The sequence below is a fragment of the Lucilia cuprina genome, chromosome 5, assembly GCF_022045245.1.
Source record: "Lucilia cuprina isolate Lc7/37 chromosome 5, ASM2204524v1, whole genome shotgun sequence".
Lineage (NCBI taxonomy): Eukaryota > Metazoa > Arthropoda > Insecta > Diptera > Calliphoridae > Lucilia > Lucilia cuprina.
Window position 1 is genome coordinate 66,090,262 of NC_060953.1, and position 18,164 is coordinate 66,108,425.

The 18,164-nt window shown below is 28.6% G+C and overlaps 3 protein-coding genes across 8 annotated transcripts in view; all 3 read left to right on the forward strand.

The window, feature by feature from the left end:
• LOC111676809 (E3 ubiquitin-protein ligase Nedd-4) overlaps positions 1 to 17,646 on the forward strand; it is a 30,051-nt gene extending 12,405 nt beyond the window's left edge. The window contains exons 1-17 of one of the 6 annotated variants that reach the window (XM_046950934.1): positions 4,894 to 5,129; positions 5,593 to 5,809; positions 8,897 to 8,979; positions 9,048 to 9,129; positions 9,200 to 9,238; positions 9,312 to 9,472; positions 9,867 to 10,002; positions 10,074 to 10,201; positions 10,272 to 10,377; positions 13,301 to 13,408; positions 13,646 to 13,892; positions 13,959 to 14,083; positions 14,155 to 14,296; positions 14,363 to 14,519; positions 14,585 to 14,878; positions 14,946 to 15,344; positions 17,035 to 17,646. In XM_046950934.1, the coding sequence (XP_046806890.1) occupies positions 5,618 to 5,809; positions 8,897 to 8,979; positions 9,048 to 9,129; positions 9,200 to 9,238; positions 9,312 to 9,472; positions 9,867 to 10,002; positions 10,074 to 10,201; positions 10,272 to 10,377; positions 13,301 to 13,408; positions 13,646 to 13,892; positions 13,959 to 14,083; positions 14,155 to 14,296; positions 14,363 to 14,519; positions 14,585 to 14,878; positions 14,946 to 15,344; positions 17,035 to 17,137 (2,502 nt within the window). In that variant the 5' untranslated portion in view covers positions 4,894 to 5,129; positions 5,593 to 5,617 and the 3' untranslated portion in view covers positions 17,138 to 17,646. Of the gene's footprint in view, positions 1 to 4,893; positions 5,130 to 5,579; positions 5,810 to 6,806; positions 7,888 to 8,896; positions 8,980 to 9,047; positions 9,130 to 9,199; positions 9,239 to 9,311; positions 9,482 to 9,866; positions 10,003 to 10,073; positions 10,202 to 10,271; positions 10,378 to 13,300; positions 13,409 to 13,645; positions 13,893 to 13,958; positions 14,084 to 14,154; positions 14,297 to 14,362; positions 14,520 to 14,584; positions 14,879 to 14,945; positions 15,345 to 17,034 lie in introns of those variants that run through there. The other 5 variants (XM_023437791.2, XM_046950933.1, XM_046950932.1 and 2 more) reach the window with 5 other exon arrangements.
• LOC111676831 (cytochrome b-c1 complex subunit 8) lies at positions 961 to 1,770 on the forward strand. The gene is made up of 3 exons (XM_023437818.2): positions 961 to 1,084; positions 1,344 to 1,537; positions 1,599 to 1,770. The coding sequence occupies exons 2-3, from the start codon at positions 1,363 to 1,365 to the stop codon at positions 1,691 to 1,693; spliced, it is 270 nt and encodes an 89-aa protein (XP_023293586.1). The 5' UTR covers positions 961 to 1,084; positions 1,344 to 1,362; the 3' UTR covers positions 1,694 to 1,770.
• Positions 2,590 to 3,161, forward strand: LOC111676838. The gene is made up of 2 exons (XM_023437825.2): positions 2,590 to 2,747; positions 2,804 to 3,161. The coding sequence occupies exon 2, from the start codon at positions 2,815 to 2,817 to the stop codon at positions 2,980 to 2,982; it is 168 nt and encodes a 55-aa protein (XP_023293593.1). The 5' UTR covers positions 2,590 to 2,747; positions 2,804 to 2,814; the 3' UTR covers positions 2,983 to 3,161.
• Positions 17,647 to 18,164: the final 518 nt, after the last annotated feature.

Sequence of the window (18,164 nt, forward strand, 5' to 3'; positions counted from 1 at the left end):
CACTAAACACCATTAGATCATAGTCCCGGCTTACTGGAGATACTGATAGCACCTGTTTTCTCAACAATATTAATAGGTGCGGAAGAAATATTGACCAACAGTATCAATTATGTTCTGTCCATTCCCACGACAATTGGATCTCCGCCCCGGAACGACCCGATTCTCAATTGGCCAAAGTTTATCAGCTCAGCAACAGCTTTATCAAGCGAAAGTTTTTTTACTCAGGGACAGAACATCTAGTTACAACCAACCTGTTACAACAACATTACATTCTGATGACGAGTCATATTTGACAAAAGATGTTCAATCCAGCAATAGATGTTACAAGCGAAAGTGGTTTCTATTGGCCACAATCAAACTGTTACAAGTGCAACAGTATCAACAAAGAATAAACTTATAACTAACACAACATGCAACATGTTTTCTTCTCAATATGAAATAAACTTTAAAAAGAAAATTGTTTAAAAAATATCGAGGCATTAGTGATCATATAGTCACTTTAGTAGTTATTTACCAATTTAGATGTTTATGGATTCCTTTATTTATAATATAAAACTTTAAATTTATTAAATTTCCATGCTATTTACAACTTTATTATAACAGTTTTAATGCGTTTTATACTTATTTTAACTTTTTTTTAAACAAACACAACTTTTTGTTTTCTTTCGTAAAACACAAAATTTCTTTACACTTTAACAATTGCATTAAATTTATTTTTATAATTTCTTATATATATTTAACCCATAATCATAAAACTTTTATAATTTTTTCTATTTAATTTTCTTTATTTTAAACACAACCCGTATTTTTGCGCACATTTTAATATGTAAACAAACAAATTTGACAGTTATTTAACATATAGTTGCCAACTTAAAAGTAGAATTGACCGTTATACTTGACAACACATAACAAAATATGTATTTTTGCAACACCCTGTTAAAATAATTCCATTTTAACTTAAAAAATTTGACAACTATTTGCATATTAGTGTCAAAAAATTTTACATATTTCGTTGTTGGGAACGTGTGGACAGAGGTCTGTGGCAATTTAAGCAAAAAAAATTTTTTTTAGTCTTAAAGTGAAGGTAATTAATACAATTTATTAAATATGAAAATAAATTGCAAATGTGTGTAGAAATTAAACTTCAAAAAATCATTCATAATCATAGTATTTTGTTTATATTTAGACAACAGTAAAGAAATTTGCTCCAATCAAAAACAATTACATAACCTCTGGTGAATTTTTTCCTTTATAAATGTTAAAAAATTTAATTTTATTGAAAAATATTTGCAATTTATTCTATGGCAATACATAATTTTTCATCAACATATCTTTAATTTTAGCTAACATAACGTTAACAAGATGCGTCTTACCTCTTACTTGAATGGTCAACATTTCGGCAACCTTGCCAAGATTCACAATATTGTGACCTACAAGATTTCTCCCTTCGAACAGAGAGCCTTTGCCGGCGCTATTAAAAATGGTGTACCAAACATGTTCCGCCGTTTCCGTTCCAATGTTTTCATTGTTACACCACGTATGTATAAAATTATTAAGTTTTAAATTTCATACCACTAAAAATCTCTTTAAATTTTTAGCTTTCATTGTTGGTTATTTGATTTTCAATTTGGTTGAGGCTCAACATCATCACTTGACACGCAAGAACCCTGCCGAGTTCGCAAATGATGAATAAATTTTTATTAAATGTTATAAAAAACCACTTATAAAAGAATAGTGATAAATTAATAAACTATAATTTAAATAACATAATATAAAAGCCTCATAGTTTCCATAACCATGGAAGATGCACCATCGTTTTATATCGATTCTAAGTCAGGGGTGTGTAAAATAACTAAAATACTTAAAAGTCAAAATATCGTTTACTACAAGTCTAGCATAACTCAAAATTCGCGAACCGTATAATTTTTTCCATTTTCAGAAATGTATACTATGTATTTTCGATATTTAGATGATTTTTTGCTGTAAACGATAAAACTGAAATTCAGTAATAAATTCAAATTTTTAAAATCCGATATTTTGTTAACAAGTCGCAATAACACTATTTCTATTTTCGAAAATGGAAAAAATATTAAAATATATGACGACGTTCTTTAATTGAAACAAAAAAGAATTTTTACTGACTTTTTCATTCACCACGATTTTCAAAATTCACAAAAACATTACAACAAAAGTCGCCCCACAAAACTGAATATATCTCTTCTCCCGCCACTCCAACTATTTATTTGTTTGCTGCCAATGTTTCGGATTACTTTCTATACTTGGTTCGTAGGAATTTTTTTAAGAAAACCCGTTTGTCCTATTTTTAATTGAAACACATATGTCTTCACTAACTAATTTTTATCGGTGATTTATCATTAGTAAACTTTATATATGTTGGTAAATTATAGGGTTAATTTGAGGAGTATTTTGTCTTCTGCTATAAAATAATACAGCGGACATCATCGGCTATCAAATAAATCCGCTATAACAAAAACATGGATTCTATGTTTACACAAAAAATATCACGAAAACCCCAATAAATCTGGCATCCCCAACGTTCGTTCAACTATTAATATATGCTCTGAAACACCCTATTTAGAGTTTCACAACAACAATTTGTCAAACTATCAGCTGACTTGGTTTTTTTTGGAAAAAGTAAAAAAGAAAAATTTATCAGCCACAAAGAAAACAACAAAAATTAAATAAACACAAATATACATCCATCTATCCTCCGTTTTAATTTAAAAGTAAATTATTTTAAAATTAAATTATTGCAATAATTATTAACATTAATTCTTATTAGCCCATGTCGTTATGAGTGATTGCTGTAATAGTGAATTACGCAGCGAATCCATAAACAACATGCTGAATGTCATTGTAGATTCCAAAATTATAAGTATTGAAGTATTTACGGCAGCTGTGGCGATACTCTTTGTGGTGGTCCTACTGAAAAACAAATTTCGTAACTTTTGCGGAACATGAATTCCAAAGGTGCATTTTTAATAGTGGAACGGTGAGCAATTGGACAGCAAGGAATCATTTTGGGACAGGTGTATTATGGAGGCTTAAGAATTTAACATACATATAGTATATACAACATACATACACATACAAAATACTATAAATTTTTTGTAAATATATAAATGACTCAACGGCCAAAATTAATATATTATTATTATTTAAAGAAAGAAAGGGCTCTATGTAGTACTAGGCGGGTTTTAAAGTATTATTTAAAACTGGCTATTATTAATCAAAAGGTGTTTAAAATTTGGCTGCGGATATTATAAAGCCTACAACTGTTATAATATGGTAATTAATATACTTTGTTTAATTGTTCATCAAGAGCATTTTGTTTTAAATTATCTGTGTAAACAAAAAACAGACATTGTAAAAAGTATCATGTATGTACGTCATTTTCTGTATTAATTAAGGTGATATCAATTAAGATTCTTTTGAAAAAAAGAATGTTTTTATTAAAAATGATGATAATTTTCTATTTACCACTTAAAATTTAATATAAACGATGAAAACTGAGGTTTTAGATAATTTGTTTGGAAAATTCCAAAATAATTTTAATCCTAAAAAGTTCGTTCTTATGGCGGTGCATATTATGGTATTACATATCAAAATCACCAATTAAAGTCTATTCCAATATTGATCGAAACCCGTATTTATATCAAAATTAATATTTTAGAAAGTTTTGAGCACCAGGTTAATCTAGAAAATTCTGATTTACTTATTTTTATTTTGTTTTTGCGCTCCTCCATACATGAATCTTGTGTTAATAAAACCGTCTACCTCCGATCTAACAAACTAGGACATTTCACTACTTACCTAACTTTATATTTTTTTCGAAAATATTTTTTCATGATATACCTACATAACCTTTCCCCGCGATGAAATTCAATTAGGGATCTCTTCCATTCAGTTCAATTTCGATAAAAATAATTTAGTTTTTTGGCATTATTTAAACAGATTCTAAGAAGTTGTTTCGGAACTAGTATACGCTATGAAGTTGGTGATCGCAATGATTTATGTTTTACGTATACTTACATTCTTTTTGGGTTAGCTTTTTATATTAATTACAATAGTTTACAACGATTTAGCTCATTATATAAAACCTATATAAATTTCTTTATTTTGGCCGTATAAATCTAGAAGAAATATTAAAAAAATCTAGGACGTAGAATTTTTGAATTATTTATAAAGAATGAAAATGCTAAAAAAGGGTTAAATTAGGAGGAAAAAATTGGATATTTAGAGTTGTAGTTATTTTTATATAAACAATTATACTGGTGTTTCTTACAACACTCTATCAATGGATTCCTGTCACGAAAATATTAAAAATTACGTTGCAATAATCTTAAATAATCTCTAATTAAGAGTTTTTAGAAAAAGTATTAATGAGACCGAACTCGGTTTACAGAACAGACAGGGCTGTGTAAAATTATTTTGCCCATATTGACTGTTTTTATTACTGAATAAATAAAATATTTTTGTTTTTACGTTATTGATCATTTTCTTGATGCAAAATTTCTGCAAGAGGTTTTATATGAAGGATAGGGTCAAATATAGGCCGATCATCGTAAAACTCGATCATCCCTGCATAATTTCTCAGACAAGTTTTGTGCTTGCTCTGTTTTATTGTTATAAACAATATATTTGCTTCCAAAATCCCACTTTCTGATCTTTTGGATTTCGTTTATATTTAAAATTGTAGAAAATTTAAAATCTAAACCTAGTTGAAAACTTAGGCGGCTTACTGCCGATTATAAGCCACCGCCGACATATTTGTTGTCAGTCGCCGACGCCGTTAATATTTGTCGGCGCAGGGCTGTGATTGTTTGCTTTCCTTTCATACACTTTTTGTATTGTTTTCTGTTTTTCCTACATATAATTTTTCGTACATATAAATTGTGGTTTTTTGCTACATGGACTATATTCTATAATGTATTTAATAAATAATATAAATTCTATAAATTAATTTTTAAAAGCTAATAATATTATAAAATAGATTTGGAAAAGTTTTAATATTATGTTTGCATTTTTATCCCGGCTGCATGGCAATTTATAAAATAAACGGGGTCAACAAATAACCTTTCAAAAATTTTTACAAAAGAAAATCTATTGTAAGTTCTTGTGTTTTTTTGTATTTTAAATATAACTTCATTTGTCATTAAAGCATTTGGGGCAAAAAAAAAATAGGAGAGTGATTGATAATTGATGCTAAATTAGTCAATTGCAATGTTTTGCGGTGTTTTTGGTTTAATTATTCGAGTTGTAAATCGCTGTGTATATAAATGATCTATATAAATATGTATATAGGCATATAAATAAGTACATATGTATGTATATTTACATACATATGTACATATAGAGATTATCATTATCAACATAATAGAAAATTTAACTTTATCTTTGGGGATTGTTTGTAAAAATTTTAATCGGTGCGATTGTATATAATTATACGATTTGTTTAATATTTGAAAAATAATAAGAAAAAGTGCAATAGTTCATTTATCATAGAAATCAAACCTTTTCACATTGATGGTGATGATGATCTTAATTAAATTTTTCATTTTTAAATTTCAGATTAAAACAAGTATTTATTGCTACAATGTCGAGACGTTCATCAAATACTGGTTCAGTGGGTGTAGTCATGCAGGGTTCTGTTACTGATGATGGTCCTAGACCACCGCCTCGACGTCGCTCTGCTTCAGTTGCTGGACAGCAAAGTCGTACCTCGTCTACTACATCACATTATAGTAATAATAGTGTGCAAAATTCTCGCCGCTCCTTGTCAACTTTGGTAAGTTGAAGAGTTTTATTTTTAGGTTTGATCATAGGTTTTCAGATTATTTTTATTTTGGTATTTCTCCGATTTTAATTCGATTTGTAAAAAGTCAAAGCCCAGAGAACAAAGTATACAATTAGAAAGAATTGAGCTGAATAAGAATCTAGCCATCCATTTTCCGCTCCTCGATATATCGTTAAAAACCTGACAAAAAGAGATTTTATAAATAAAGTTGTCATTGCACTGTTATAAGGCCCCAAAAATGGGAAAATGGGGGTTTCTACTTTGGATTAATCCATCCTTTAGAAATGTAAATGTAAAAGTATTTTGTTGTAAAGTTTTAATATGAAACGAATCAGTTTCAACCTAAAAGGGTTTTAATAAGAGTATACTAAACAAAGTCGGTGTACTTTAAAGGCAATACACTTTCTGTCGATTAAAATTTTTCATGATTCTTAATTATGAATCCTATTATTGATAGTCAAAATATAAAACTTTTTTGAAAGCGTTCTTATTTGAAAATTTCGATGACTTTTTTCGGAATTATTTACTGTAATCAGAAAAGGCAGAAAAAGCAGCAAATTCGTCTTTAGAATTTCTTTCAGATCTTACATTAACTTTATATTAATTTTTAAACCGATTTAGAAACCATTACTGAAATTTTAATGTTTTTTATAACAACCTTAATTAAAATTTTTACATAAGAAAAACGTTAATAAGTCATTTTTAGTAGCAACCTAGAAAATGTCAAACCTTTTATATTTTATCAAAATCTGGCAACTGTTTATATATTCAACCAGATGATTTTAATACACCAGCTGATCTTTTATTTTCCCTTTGGTGTAAATAAAACTGTCAAATTTACTTGTATTCTTAAATACAAGAAAATACGTAAACAACAAAAACCACAAGTATTATCTGACATTTAAACAACCATTGACAAAATAAAATTGTTTGTTATTGTATTTCATATGCGTATGTTAATACCCTTATAAATTCCCCCCATGAAGGTACATTTTTAGACTTAAACATCTATAGAGTATATATCGGATTGGTGTGTGTATGACTGTATATGCGCGGACATAAGTTGGGGTGTCGTAGTTTAATTATAAAATGAAATTTCAATTATTATAACTATGCTAGATTTAGCACTTTAATTTTTTACGAAAATACAAGTACGAATAAATTCTGTTTTAAATGTTAATCAAAAGTTCAACGCTAAAGGATCTTATCTAAAAAGTGAAGTGTTTAAAAATTTATAATAATATAAAAAATAAGGTGTTACCTTGGAATGAAAAAAGTAAAAAAACTGTCAGTATTACATACTATAACAAGGAGTAGAAACGGAAAAAGTACTTTACATATGCCAAACTTAAACATTTAAAAAACAACAAAAACTACAATATATCTTATCATTAAAGTGCAAGTGTCTGTTAGTCGGTCGCTTAGTCGTTCGGTCCGTCTGTCTCTTTGTGCAAGAAATTATTTATTTATTCTTTTATTATTTATTTTATAATATACTACATAGAATTAGATTTTTGACAATTAGTCATGCTGAAAAAAGGTTTAGTACTATAATTTTAAAGAATGAAAATGTAAAGTGTCGTCATCGTCATGTAGTGAAAAAAATATTAATTAAATTATGAAATAATTAAGCCGAGAAAAGTGAAAAAAAAACAACAAAAAGTATAAAATTTCTTACCAGTCAAAAAGTACATTTGATAAAAGCTTTAACAAAACAAAAGACAACAAAATCTAAAAAATATAAAAAAGTAAAATCGTATAATATACAAAAAAAGTAAATTCCAAAAAAAAAAAAAAATAAAAAATATGTACTTATCTTAATCTTAAAGTTATCATACAAACTTGCGGCGTATTGTTTTTGTAGTCGTACTTGTGAGAGTGTGTTAACTTTTTTTTTTGCAACATGTTTCAACTTTATACATTGAGAAGATAATTAATTAATAAAAAAACACAGAAAGAAAGACAAATATTATTATTTTGGGAATTATTGCACTTAATATAAATTTAATGAACATTTCAACATAATGGCTGAAGCACTGGCTGAAGGACAAATTCATGGTTATAGTGATGTAAGTTGAACTTGTATTTTAAAGGTTGATATTGTTGTAGTTTCTTTTACTTTTACGTTTTTTTTTTGCAATTGTAATACGCGAATTTGGGAGAGATTAATGAGTATTTTCCACAACAATATTTAATTGACTTTATGAATATTTTATATCAAATTTTGAAGCAATTTATAATTTTGAATTAAAAATTCAAACAGAAATATTTAAACTACGGTTTACCTACTGTAACAAAAAATAAATTAGAACCTGTTTATTTTGTAATTCATATAAATCCATCCAACATTGTGAAATAAGCCATTTGTACAAGTCGTATCAAAATCGATGATTAACCTTCAGTTTAGTTTTATTTTAGTTCAGTTCTAGTTCAGTTCTAGTTCAGTTCTAGTTTACTTCTAGATCAATTCTAGTCCAGTTCTAGTTCTGTTCTAGTCCAGTTCTAGTTCAGTTCTAGTTCAGTTCTAGTTCAGTTCTAGTTCAGTTCTAGTTCAGTTCTAGTTCAGTTCTAGTTCAGTTCTAGTTCAGTTCTAGTTCAGTTCTAGTTCAGTTCTAGTTCAGTTCTAGTTCAGTTGTAGTTCAGTTGTAGTTCAGTTCTAGTTCAGTTCTAGTTCAGTTCTAGTTCAGTTCTACTTCAGTTCTAGTTCAGTTTTTGTTTAGTTCTAGTTTAGTTCTAGTTCAGTTTTTGTTTAGTTCTAGTTCAGTTCTATTTCAGTTCAAAATAGAGTTAATAAAATATTTAGCAAAAGGTAATAGCCAAGATATTACCGTTTTATATATAAATACCATATGAAATACAAAATTTGGAGACCCAAAAATCCATATCTCGCTACTTAAAAATATTTCCCTCGAAAACTGATATTGTTAAATTATCTCGTTGCTTTGAATAGAAAATTGGTTATAGTATTAGTCATAGTAACTATACCTTCTTATTATGCAGGGTATTTACTCTATAATCATCTCTATTAATAACAATAAACCTTATTTGATATATATTTTTTATGGATTTCTACTTTAGAATGACACATCAGATACATGTCGCTTGCGAATTGTTGTTTTGAACGGGAAAACTTTAGCTAAAAAGGACATTTTTGGAGCCAGGTAATTTAATAGAAAATCTATTGAAAATAATATAAGTTAATATCTGATAAAATAATTTGATTATTTAGTGATCCTTACGTGAGAATTGATCTCAATACAATAAATGGTGACATAAATATTGACTCTGTTTTAACAAAAACCAAGAAAAAGGCAAGTATTATAATAATAATATAAAATAATTTACTAATAAGATTTTTTAATAATTAAATTTTCATTTTAGACTCTTAATCCTACATGGAATGAAGAATTTTTATTTAGAGTAAGTGAATCAAACGATAGCAATTATTATTTAAATATTAATAATGAATTAATTCCTTTTTTTCCTACATAAGGTCAAGCCCTCTGAACATAAATTGGTATTTCAAGTATTTGACGAAAATAGACTAACAAGAGATGACTTCTTGGGCATGGTAGAATTAACATTGGCAAACTTGCCTACCGAACAAGAGGGAATAATTTTAGAACCGCAAAGTTATCCTTTAAGGCCTAGAAGGTCAGTAGGGTATGTTTTCTTTTGAATACTTTTTTTATTTAATTTTAGTTTGGGTTTTGAAAAATTGAGAAAGAGAAAACCAATCTTAAAAGTGTGAGTGACAGAGTTAATGATGTTAAGGAATATTTGTTAATTTATGTTCCATAAAATGAAATGTGTGTCTCATTCAAATGCGCCTTATTGTGATTGCATCAACGTGTTGAAATAAAAGCTTAAACGTTATTTAAATTAATCATAATTGTAGTAAAGCAGTGTTTTATGTTTTGTCTATATTCATTAATTTATAAACTAACAATTCATTGTTTGTGTGTGCTAAAGTGCCGCCTTATTGCATATATAATCGACAAGAGAGCCGCTTCTATTAATTCTTACTTTAATATTTCTCTAACTTTAGTGCTAAATCGCGCATTAAAGGAACTCTGGAAATCTATCATGCATTTATACATGAACAAAGGGAGACCGTGGAACCGACATCGAATTCAAACGAGTGGGAACATGTTGAAATTGTTTCACTAGCCGGAGCAGCTCAGGTATTGTATTAACGATTTTTATAACAATTCTTTGTGTTAAATACAATATATTTTCCTAACAAATAAATTAGAATGCTCCTACTGTTAATGGTGGAAATGATATATTGCCACCGGGTTGGGAAGAACGTCAAGATGCCAATGGTCGTACGTATTATGTTAATCACACCGCTCGAACTACACAGTGGGAAAGACCAACAATGTAAGTTTATATTTTTTAAAAATATTCAAAAATATTTGATAAAACTTTTGGAAACTTTTTAACAATTTAGTTTAAATACCAATCATGCAAGTGATAATACGGAAGCTGCCGCATCAGATTTTCAAAGACGATTTCACATTAGTGTGGATGATTCTGAAGCAACTAGAGCAGCAGCGGTAAGTAAATTAAATTATCTTTTTATTTCTTTTTTTAAGAAGAAAATTTTTCTAAAAAAAAACATTAAGAGCATTTGAAGGAATTTAAAGAATTTTATAGAAGGAAAATTTAAGTTTCAGTAAAGTTGTACATTTCAATATGTTAATGAAAAATTTTCAATACAAATTGAATTTAACTATAGAAGAAAGTACACATATTTTCTTAAATTTAAATACAAAAACTATATTGATCTTCAATTTCGACTTAAAATGTTAAATTACTCTGCTTTTTTATATTTTCCAATCAGTACCATTTGAGACGTTTTTCAAATCATGGGTTCAATCAGCCCATTAATATTTTAACTAATAACAACTTAAAACATGCAGACGACCTCACTGAAAACGATTCGAATAGTAGTTTAAGCAGATCATTAAGTACAGATAGTTCCTGTAGTGGAACATGTAGCGAAAATGGATGTACATCGATAAATGAACATTCCAACAGTCATTGTTGTAATTGTTCTACAGTTCAAAATCAATTGGACAATGAAATCAATGAATTGATACGTTTAGGAAAAATCGATAATCAAGAAAGTATTGATGAGGATGTTATAAATCGTATTGTCCAAAATCATCAATGTTCAACAGGCGATAACACCATGGGAAATAATATTACTAAACAGGAAAGATTTTGTGGTGTTTTTAGATTGTTTACTTGTTATAAAAACATCGCTTTTATAAAAATGTATAGCAATTTATTGCTATTTTTAGAAGTTTTTTTTAAATTATTAATAATGTCTAAAAAGTAGATATAAGTCTTTAATTTTCATATAAAAATTTTAATTACGCAGTTACCTCTATAGGCTTGTCTTACGACCCTCTTCACTAAAACATGGAATATACATATTTAGAAGATTCATAAGTGACGTAACTCTTTACGTTCACAATTATTTTAAATTCTAATATATAATTTACGTTTATATTTACCAATTGCACAAAACTACTAAACAATTATTTTTAGTTCAGTTTAGCTCTAGTTCAATTCTAGTCCAACGCTAGTTCAGTGCTAGTTTAGTTGTTTCTGTTCTAGTTTACTTCTAGTGTAAGTTCAGTTCTAGTTTTAGTTCAGTTCTAGTTTAGTTCTAGTATAGTTCTAGTTTAGTTGTAGTTCAGTTCTAGTTCAGTTCTAGTTCAGTTCTAGTTCAGTTCTAGTTCAGTTCTAGTTCAGTTCTAGTTCAGTTCTAGTTCAGTTCTAGTTCAGTTCTAGTTCAGTTCTAGTTCAGTTCTAGTTCAGTTCTAGTTCAGTTCTAGTTCAGTTCTAGTTCAGTTCTAGTTCAGTTCTAGTTCAGTTCTAGTTCAGTTCTAGTTCAGTTCTAGTTCAGTTCTAGTTCAGTTCTAGTTCAGTTCTAGTTCAGTTCTAGTTCAGTTCTAGTTCAGTTCTAGTTCAGTTCTAGTTCAGTTCTAGTTCAGTTCTAGTTCAGTTCTAGTTCAGTTCTAGTTCAGTTCTAGTTCAGTTCTAGTTCAGTTCTAGTTCAGTTCTAGTTCAGTTCTAGTTCAGTTCTAGTTCAGTTCTAGTTCAGTTCTAGTTCAGTTCTAGTTCAGTTCTAGTTCAGTTCTAGTTCAGTTCTAGTTCAGTTCTAGTTCAGTTCTAGTTCAGTTCTAGTTCAGTTCTAGTTCAGTTCTAGTTCAGTTCTAGTTCAGTTCTAGTTCAGTTCTAGTTCAGTTCTAGTTCAGTTCTAGTTCAGTTCTAGTTCAGTTCTAGTTCAGTTCTAGTTCAGTTCTAGTTCAGTTCTAGTTCAGTTCTAGTTCAGTTCTAGTTCAGTTCTAGTTCAGTTCTAGTTCAGTTCTAGTTCAGTTCTAGTTCAGTTTAGTTCAGTTCTAGTTCAGTTCTAGGTTCTAGTTCAGTTCTAGTTCAGATCTAGTTCAGTTCTAGTTCAGTTCTAGTTCAGTTCTAGTTCAGTTCTAGTTCAGTTCTAGTTCATTTCTAGTTCAGTTCTAGTTTAGTTCTAGTTCAGTTCTAGTTCTGTTCTAGTTCAGTTTTATTTCAGTTTTAGTTCAGTTCTAGTTCAGTTCAGTTCAGTTCTAGTTCAGTTCTAGTTCAGTTCTAGTTCAGTTCTAGTTCAGTTCTAGTTCAGTTCTAGTTCAGTTCTAGTTCAGTTCTAGTTCAGTTCTAGTTCAGTTCTAGTTCAGTTCTAGTTCAATTCTAGTTCAGTTCTAGTTCAGTTCTAGTTCAGTTCTAGTTCAGTTCTAGTTCAGTTCTAGTTCAGTTCTAGTTCAGTTCTAGTTCAGTTCTAGTTCAGTTCTAGTTCAGTTCTAGTTCAGTTCTAGTTCAGTTCTAGTTCAGCTCTAGTTCAAATCTAGTTCCGGCCCAGTTATAGTTTATTTCTAGTTCAAGTTCAGTTCTAGTTAAGTTATGGTTCAGTTCTAGTTCAGTTCTAGTTGAGTTCTAGTTCAGTTCAGTTCTAGTTGAGTTCTAGTTTAGTTCTAGTTAAGTACTATCATACATATTTACTACTCTTGTTCCCACAACAATTGGACCTCCGCTCCGGAACGACCAAATTCTAATCGGCCAAAGATTGTCAACTCAGCAACAGCTGTATCAACCGGAAGTTTTTTCACCGGGGAAGAACATCCAGTTACAGCCAACCAACAACTATTCTAATTAAAAGCTTTTAAAGTAAAAATGCTAGATATAAATTAAGATTTAATACTAAGTGGGCAAAAAAATGTCAAACTCAAGAATAGTTATATGTAGTCGTATATTTCAAATCCTATGTAGTAACTTAGTAGTATTGGTAGTATTCCAAAAAATAAATATAGAGATTTATTATTACCTGAAAGTATTTTAGTAAGCTACTGTGTAAATTCAAATAAATTTTATTAAATTATGACAATATTAATGAAAAAATACTATAATAATGCAATTTATTTTCAAATAATTTAGCAGAACGAAGATGGCGACCAGATCGATAGTGGAAATCGTTCTCAAACATCTGGTTCATCAACCAGGCGCAATTCAGTTGAAGATAACAATGCCGCTGTAACAGAGCAGGTAAATAAATCATTTATAAATCTTAACAAAATCTTAAAATAGAATTAATACACTTCTAATACATGTGTAGTTGAGTTTAGTACTAAAAAAGTACTTGTAGATACGTGACCAAAAAATATTATTAAATTCCCAGTAAACTATAAACTAAATTGCAATATTTAGACACGTTCTTAGAACAGTAATACTTAGACGAAAATTTCAATGTTTCTAATTACTTAAAATTATATGTATGAATAGCCTCCAACCACTACTGAAGAAGAAGAGCCCTTACCTCCTAGATGGTCAATGCAAGTGGCGCCTAATGGACGTACATTCTTTATTGATCATGCAGCTAGACGTACTACATGGATAGATCCACGTAATGGTCGCGCTAGCCCTATGCCTAATCAAACACAACAACGTGGTGAGGATGATTTAGGACCACTGCCCGAGGGTTGGGAAGAGCGTGTACATACAGATGGTCGTGTCTTTTATATAGATCACAGTAAGTTTTATATTTTTTATCGAAAGAAATAAAAAGATTCTATTCAATTTTCTTTTATTTTCTCAGATACAAGGACAACACAATGGGAAGACCCAAGACTTTCAAATCCAAATATTGCTGGACAAGCTGTACCCTATTCTAGAGATTATAAACAAAAGTATGAATACTTCAAGAGCCATCTTAGAAAACCAGTAAGTTTTTCTTTCTTTACACTTGCAGGTGAATTTCTAAATTAAAAATGTTGAATTTTGTTTCATTTTAGACAAATGTACCGAATAAATTTGAAATTCGTGTACGAAGAACATCTATTCTAGAGGATTCTTATAGAATTATTAGCCAAGTAACTAAAACTGATTTATTAAAAACTAAATTATGGGTAGAATTTGAAGGAGAAACAGGTTTAGGTAAATATATTTTTGTTAAAACATTGAAAAAGGTTAAATATTAAAATGTTATATTTTTACTATTAGATTATGGTGGTCTAGCTAGAGAGTGGTTTTATTTGTTGTCTAAAGAAATGTTTAATCCATATTATGGGCTATTTGAATATTCAGCCATGGATAATTACACTTTGCAAATTAATAATGGCAGTGGTTTGTGTAATGAAGATCATTTGCACTATTTCAAGTAAGTTTTAGATGAAATTAAAATATTGCAACTTTAAATCTAATGAAATTTACTTTTACATTTAGATTTATTGGCCGTATTGCTGGTATGGCTGTCTATCATGGCAAATTACTTGATGCCTTCTTCATACGTCCTTTCTACAAAATGATGCTACAAAAGCCTATTGATTTAAAAGATATGGAATCGGTTGATACCGAATATTATAATTCCCTTATGTGGATTAAAGAAAATGATCCCAGACAATTGGAATTAACATTCTGTGTGGATGAGGATATATTTGGACAAAAGAGTCAGCATGAATTAAAGGGAGAAGGTGCCAATATCGAAGTTACCAATGAAAATAAAGATGAATATATTAAGTAAGTTGTTTTAATTCTTAGTTTGTTAGTTTAAACTTTACTTATGTTTTTTGAATTTGTTTTAAAGGCTGGTCATCGAATGGCGTTTTGTGGCCCGTGTTAAAGAACAAATGACCGCCTTTTTAGATGGTTTCGGTTCAGTGATTCCTTTAAATTTAATTAAGATTTTCGACGAACATGAGTTGGAGCTTTTAATGTGTGGTATTCAAAATATCGATGTTAAAGATTGGCGTGAGAATACTTTGTACAAAGGCGACTATCATCAAAATCATATTATTATACAATGGTTCTGGCGTGCCGTCCTCTCATTCTCAAACGAAATGCGTTCACGTTTACTTCAGTTTGTAACGGGTACATCACGTGTGCCTATGAATGGTTTTAAGGAGTTATACGGTTCGAATGGACCTCAAATGTTTACGATCGAAAAATGGGGTACTCCTAATAATTTCCCACGAGCTCATACATGGTAAGTTTTAATGATATTTTTATTATTATTTTTTTTAATAAAAACTCGGGTTTTTTTTTACTAAAAATACATTTTTTCAGTAAAACCCAGTATTTTTAACAAATTGCCCTTTTTAACAAAATACAGTTTTTGAAACAGTATTTTTAAGAATTTCCAACAAGTTTTTTAACAGAATACTTGGTTTCTAAAACAAAATCTAGCATTTTCCACAAAATACTGGTTTTTAAAACCAGTATTTAGTATTTTCAAAAAACTAGGCTTTGAACAAAAAATTACAAGGTTTTGGACACAATACTGGTTTTAAACACAATACTGCTTTTTTAACAAAATACTGGTTTTAAGACAAAACGCTGTTTTTTTTAAAGCTTAGTTTTTTGAACAAAATACTAGATTCTGAACACAATACTGTTTTTTAAACAAAATACTGTTGTTTGAAACAAAACTAAGTTTTTTGAACAATATACTAGATTTTTAACACAATACTGCTTATTAAACAAAATACTGGTTTTTAAAACAAAACTTTGTGTACTTGAACAAAATATTAGATTTTAAACACAATACTGGTTATTAAACAATTTTTTAAAACAAAACTTAGTTTTTTTGAACAAAATACTAGATTGTGAACACAATACTGGTTATTAAACAAAATACTGGGGTTTAAAACAAAACTTAGTTTTTGAACAAAATACTAGATTTTAAACACAATACTGTTGTTTAAACAAAATACTGTTTTTTGAAAAAAACTACAGGTTTCCTAACAAGCTATTGGGTTTTGAATAAATACTGGTGTTGCAATAAGATTCTAGTTGTAAACAAAATATTGATTTTTACAGAATACTATTTATTCTTACAAAGTACTATATATTGGTTTTTTAAACAAAACCCAGTATTTTAAACAAAACACAGGTTTCTTAACATAATGGCCTGTATTCTGCATTTCAATTCGAATCGAAATTTTCTCCGTTTGGCAACTTTGGTATTCTGCATTTCGATTTGACTCTCCGCCACATAAACAACAACTTACAAATACGTTGTTGTTGTAACAGCTATGACTGTGGCCGATAGTTCTTTCCTGGGGAAAAACTTTCGGTTGATACAGCTGTCGCTGGGTTGACAATCATTGGCCGAGTATGACTCGAGTCGTTCCGAAGCGAAGATCCAATTGTCGTGGGAACGCTTACAAATACGTAGGTACGGTCGTTACTCCGAATACACAATTCCTAAAGCATTAAAACGAAATGGAATTGCTTCTAATTTTTCTTACGATTCACTTTTTTGTTGAAATACCTTTTTTCGATCGTTGCGTAACTGAAGGCGTAAATGTAATCGAAATGCAGAATATTGTAAACAAATCTTAGGTATTGAACTTAATACAAGTTTCTTTACATAATACTGGGTTTTAAACAAAATACTGTTTATTTAAAAAATAACTTAGGTTTTGAACAAAATACTAAAATTTGAACACATTACTAGTGTTTATACTAGTAATACTGGTATATAAACAAAATAATGGTTTTTCAATAAATTACTAAGTTTTTGAACTAAATGCTAATATATAAAAACAAAATACTGGTTTTTGAACAAAATTTTGAAAAAAATGTACTCCATTTCCAATTTAAAAAATATATTATTTTAATTTTAAAAATATAATTAATCAAAATTAATTTAATTTTATATTTCCTTATTATAGTTTCAATCGTTTGGATTTACCTCCCTATGAAGGTTATTTACAATTAAAAGATAAACTAATCAAGGCTATCGAAGGTAGTCAAGGATTTGCTGGTGTTGACTAATATTTTGTTCAACAAATATCTGGACATGCATCACAAAACTCTGTACGTTTAGAAAAACGTTGTCTACCACTTTATTATATGTTGATTTTAATAAAATCTCATTTTGATAATGCTGTCAGTGAATATGTACTATACTATATTAAACTAAGTGTACAACGAATACTACTAAATAATATAAAAAAAAAATAATAATAATAATAATAATAATAATAATAGACAACAGATGCGTAATTACTACGTGGCCTTTTCCATATAACTATTAAAGTACTTAAAAGAAATGTATTTGTTCATTTTTGTTTTCAAACTGTTTTTCTCGCTTTTCTTTTCTTTTTTTTTTTTTATTCCAAAACTATGTAAGTAAGTATGTACAGAGATATGTATGGGTGTATGGTTGATAGTTTTAGCAACTTTAGATAGAAATTATTAAAAAAAAAACTGAAATATTTATTTATTAAACATACTTAGACCAGCATTAGCATATTAGTAAGAAGAGAGGCATCACTTATAAACAAACATGCCTTAATTGGAAAAGTTAATTTTGTAAATTATTTTAATATTACACATTCATATTTGCTTTTTTTTATTATTTAAATAATGCCAAATCCCCTTAAAACAACTTTACAATCTATCTACTACATTCATACATATTTTTGTATATTACCATGTTTACGTATAACAGACGATAAGACATTGAATGATATTTTAATAGAAATTTTTAAAACTTAACCACATCCATCAATCAATTTATTTAATTTTTATGCTTTATTATGTAAACTATTTTGCTCTACATTTAACATTATTTTATTATTATATTATTTTGTACTCTTTTCATTTTGTTGTTTTCTATAGTTAAAATTGTCAATCAAAATATTATGATTACTATAATATATAGTTAAATCAATTTTTATTTTATATACGAATGTTAACTGTGAACGCGTGTTTTAAAACTAAATTCTTTAATAAAAGTATAAAAAAATATGTATTTTATTTGATTATTATGCCTATAACATAAAAACTATATATATAA

What these genes read in the sequence shown, in the direction of transcription:
- LOC111676838 (XM_023437825.2), top strand. Translation starts at nt 2,815, where the DNA reads ATGAGTGATTGCTGTAATAGTGAATTACGCAGCGAATCCATAAACAAC.
- LOC111676831 (XM_023437818.2), top strand. Translation starts at nt 1,363, where the DNA reads ATGCGTCTTACCTCTTACTTGAATGGTCAACATTTCGGCAACCTTGCC. An exon ending in TGTTTTCATTGTTACACCAC is followed by an intron (nt 1,538 to 1,598) that starts GTATGTATAAAA and finishes TTAAATTTTTAG; the next exon opens with CTTTCATTGTTGGTTATTTG.